The sequence below is a fragment of the Pteropus alecto genome, unplaced genomic scaffold, assembly GCF_000325575.1.
Source record: "Pteropus alecto unplaced genomic scaffold, ASM32557v1 scaffold365, whole genome shotgun sequence".
Classification (NCBI taxonomy): Eukaryota; Metazoa; Chordata; class Mammalia; order Chiroptera; family Pteropodidae; genus Pteropus; species Pteropus alecto.
In genome coordinates this window covers 179,280-184,148 of record NW_006436299.1, presented here as the reverse complement: position 1 = coordinate 184,148, position 4,869 = coordinate 179,280, and the positions used below count along the sequence as shown (strand labels likewise).

Here is a 4,869-nt window from a genome sequence, read left to right as displayed (position 1 = left end):
TGTCAGGAGCCCTTAAAGAAGATAAGATGCCTGGTAACCGTACACCTGAGGTCCCCCAGAGCTCTACCTAAGCCCTACCTAAGCCAACTCTTGATTGAATTCCTTGAAGCATCCCAGCATCCTTCCAATAAATCCTGTTGTTTGTGGCCAGCATCCAGAAGAACTGCGAACTAGCTCACCCACTGAAAGAATCCTACTCCTGCTCCTGCTCCTGCTGCTAAAAATGACAGAAGTCATAGAGTGGAGTGTAGAGGGACAGGAGGTACTCTCATCCCATCTCCACAGAGTAACAAACATCAAAGAGATCTAGATCTCTGTGTACTTTGGACTGTCTACCACTGAAGACACCATGGCAACCTGACAGCCTTGCCAATCATCTTCCAGCTGAAGCCCACAGGTCCAGCATGTTCTGGAAATTGGGGTCTCTGTCATCATTCACTCAGCAAATGTCAGCTCCAACCCCAGAGCCAGGTGTTGTACTGGGAGCTGCGGACACAGCACTAAAACGAACTTGCCCAGGGCCAGAATCAGGGCTGGGTTCCCCAAAAGGCAGCCTAAGGAAGTGTCTAGGTCATTACTAGAGAAGTACCAAAAATAAAAGAATCAAGAAAAAAAATCAGAAACAATTTAACATTTTTTAAAGTAGTCCTCATGGGAAGTCAGAATTTTGTTGTGCTTCCTTACATTCCTTTCCTGATTGCATGTTGCTTTTGCTCTGAATCACATGCAGGGGATGTCAGCATAATCTTTTTGATACTTAGTGCTTGTATGGGTCTGGATTTAGTCCTGGGCAAATGTCACCATCTCTGCCTCACAAAGATCTAACTGAAGGCTAGCAGAAGGGGCTAACCTAAGAAGAGACTCCCTCCTCATTGAAGTCACAGCTCCTAAGGTTGAATATAACTCTGACCACAAGGTGGCAAAAAAATATATGACACTCCCTTGAATATTAATTTTGTATGTTTATATAAAACTGTTGGTTTATATCAAAATACTCTCTAAAAATATTTTTAACGCTGTGCTCTACACATGGTGACATCTAAAATTTTGCATCAAAAAGTCAGCTGGAAATAATGTGATTTCTGACAAATATTAACATTCACAAATAAAATTGTTACATCACAATTTTACATGAAACCAGTGAAACCTAAATACCTTAGAGATTTAAGAGCCACCATCATTTGTTTTGAAAATTCATAATTAAGCTCTTTGATAGTTGGAAATTGTACCTTTTCCCTTTTCTCCCTGGGTTCTTAACTCCATCCTATTCTTCTAACAGAATTTTATCACAATAATATATTTTTGCACTTGAAATGATGTTATTGGTTATCCAATTTCCCTGCAGCAAAAATATGTATATGTTTTGCTATTTAAGTGATTTTTAAATGTTCCTGTGATCCTAAAGCTCTAAGTACTGTTTAAAATTTTACTCTTGCTTGTGTTATCATGACAATTAGTATTAGAATATAGTAGGTCAAAACATTGTAAATATATTACAGATTTTGAAGGGTAATTATTAAACATAAAGACAAAAATTTATTAGCAGCAGATGTCTTTTTTTAATTTAGTGGGTGTATCCATGGATAAATATTGCCTATTGCTAGAATTAGACAGGGTTCAACATTAATTCTCTTCTTATTTTTTGCTTGGTTAAACACCAGCACACAGAAACCTCGTTTATATAAATAAGTCAATTGGAATGGACATTTTGTTTTAGAAATGTCACTCAAGTCTTTGAATTCCTTTGGATATATGGGGGGAGGGGATTACACAATGATTTACCTTCAAAATTATTTTTCATGATTTATCAGCTGACAGCTCCATTGTGTTCTCCTTCAATTTCATTGGAAGCCATCTAAGTTGCAAAATGATCCAATCCCCATTCATTTGTTAGAGTAATTTGTTTCTACATCATTAACAGCAGTGTTTGGGAACTGTCTCTCTGGTGCCCTAAGGATTTTACATCGCAGGGCAGTGCACCTGGTAAGATTCAAGAATGGTAAAAGATGCTTTTCTATTGTAAAGTGCAAAAAGGACTGTTGTGAAAAAGGGAAATGAAAAAGAGAGAACCAACTTCATTCCTCCACTGCAAGTGTGTTCTCTGGAAGATCAATTTTAGGAAATATGAAATATGAGGATATAGAAATTGATCCCCTTAAAACTCTAAGTCGTTTATTTACCCTATGGAAAGTCTTCCTGTACCCCCAGGGTAATGTGCACTCCACTTTTAAGGTTGCTGGTTTATATTTATCATTATGAAAGTAATATATACAATATTTGTGGTTTTAAAAAAGGTATAGAAGAGGGCAAAATATGAAAAGTTAAAGCCCCTCTCTGCCCTGCCAATCACACCCAGTTCTATTTCCCCGAAATAACCACTCGTTAACAGTTTCTCATGTATCCTTTGAGAAATTTTCTATGCAAATACAAGCATGTTTTTTACATTTATTTTTTTATGAAAGAGAAGTGAGACCGTAATACATTGATCTACAACTTAGCACTTATATATTGGACATCAGGCAGTTCTCTCCAAGTTGACCTACACATCCAGTGCAATGCCATTAAAAATTCCAACAAGTTTTTTGGGGAGACTTTTACAAGTTAATAAGGAAGAATAAAAGGCATTTTCACCCTTCTTTATTTCTCTTTATTCCTCTCAGAAACGAGAATTTAATGGCTATAGCTGAATATCCATCTTGCAACCAAAAAACTGATTACCTCTGGACCCATTCTTACAAGAGAAAGAAAAATGCCATATTTTGCCAGTTCTAAAAGGGATGTCTTGTCATGTTTCAACATCTCTGAAATCTTTGAATGACAGTTTAATGATTATATTGGCAGCACTTTTTTTCTTTCTTGGTGGTACATAAAATAATGGTGTGTCTTACAGTTGATAGTGTCTTAGAATCAATATGACACGTGAAACATCATCCAATTTGAGCCTTTGTTATTTGGATCCCGGTTGTATGTAGCTGAATACAATTGCTAAGTGACTGCAAGCTTTCTATTTCACTTCTAGTGAAGTCTAAAGTCCTTATCCTGGCCTTTAAAGCCCTACAGAATCTGGCCTTGGTCTCTTCGACCTCACTTCTTATTAACTCAGCCTTGCCTCAAACAAAATAGATTTACTGCTGTTCCTTGAATAAGCTAAGCTGACTCCTGCTTCCAAGCCTATGCCCTTATTGTTTCCTCTGCTTGGAAAGCTCTTTCCATAGAAATCCTCATGGCTTTCTCCCTCACTTCTTCAGATTGCTGCTTAAATGTCACCTTACCTCAGAGTCCTTCCTTGACCTCTATATAAAATAACATTCCAAACGTGCTTTATTTTTCTTCAAAACACTATCACCACATGGTATATTAAAAGTTACACACACACATAAAAATTACTATAATGTAAATTCCATGAGAGTTAAGATGTTCGCTATTCTATTCCTCATGCCTTTTTTGCACTTAATATATATTTAAATATTTGCAAAATAAACAAATGCATGCTCTTCATTATGAGGGAAGTCGACCATTTTTGACATGTTTACTGGCCATTTTGTATTACTCCTTTTTGTGAACTGCCTAATCACATTCTTTGCCTATTTTTCTTTTGACTTCTTATTAACAATAATAAGTAACACATATATGACACTTGAAGTATGCCAAGAGTTGTCTTATTAAATAAGTTTAACCCTCACTACAATTTTTAGAAGTAGGTGCTGTTATCCCCATTTTACAGGTGCAGAAACTGAGGAATGGAGAAACTGAGTGACACCCAAGGCCACACAGCTAGTAAATGATAGACCTGGGATTCAAACCCAGCAGTCGGAATCTACAGTTTGGACTTTTAACTACTAAGCTATTAGCCCTTTGTCAATATATATACTGCCATTTGTCATTTTGACTATTGTATTTTATTTCGTTTTTAATCTTATGGTGATTGAGATTATTATGTAATCAAGATTTCCAAATTTTTCTTTGCGGATTCTGGATATTAATGTTGGGTTTTGTTTGTTTGTTTGTTTGTTTGTTTGTTTGTTTGATTCTGAATATAAAAATGTAGAACAGGTGCAAAGGTCCCGAGACGAAAAAAAAAAAAAGAGCTTGATAATTTTAAGAAATTAAAATAAGGCCAAAAGGGCTTGAATTTGGTTACCAAGAAGAAGGAGAATGATACAAGATGAGAATGAGGATAGATATGCAAGCAGGGACCACTATATAGGATTTGAATATTATCCCAATTGTGATGGAGATCATTTAAGGGAGTTAGCAAAGCTATGACATGATGTGATTTACCTACAATAATTATAATCTAATAACAATAATAGTAACTAACATTTATTGATTGCTTTTGATATGCCAGGCACTATTTTATAAGTACTTTACTAAGTTATTTAAACTTCATAACACGCTGATGAGGTAGGTACTAATACTAGTCTCACTATACAAATAAGAAAGCTGAGCCATAAAAACATTAAATACCTTGAATTTGCTTATGCTTATTCTCTGCTTCTATACCTGTCCCCATTCAGAATATATCTACTATCAAGAATGAGGTGGCTGACATCTTTCTCCATGTCCCTGACGTCCTATGAGTGGTCTGAGAGTCTTCACTGAGCTGAAGAAAGGGAAAATGGCAACTCCATTCAGCACCAGGATGCTTAGGTCTGGGAGCTGGTCAGGTTGGCTCTTCTCACCCCATTTGGACCATATCAAACTGCCTTAAACTTGGGAATAGCCAGCCTGCTGGTTTGTTCACAATGACCAAGATAGCCAGCTTAGCAGCCCCTGCTTACCACTGCAGCATGACAAGGCCTTGCACCCTGCACTCCCATAGCCATACCAGCAACTAGGGAACTGAGGAATGGACTCATCAGGATCCAT

At 36.8% G+C, this 4,869-nt stretch overlaps 1 protein-coding gene across 1 annotated transcript in view; it reads right to left on the bottom strand.

Annotated features, from left to right (window-relative positions):
- Positions 1-4,869, bottom strand: part of USP27X (ubiquitin specific peptidase 27 X-linked) — an 8,860-nt gene extending 3,991 nt beyond the window's left edge. The window contains exon 1 of the mRNA XM_006913400.3: positions 4,782-4,869. Within this exon, the coding sequence (XP_006913462.2) occupies positions 4,782-4,869 (88 nt within the window). The remainder of the gene's footprint in view (positions 1-4,781) is intronic.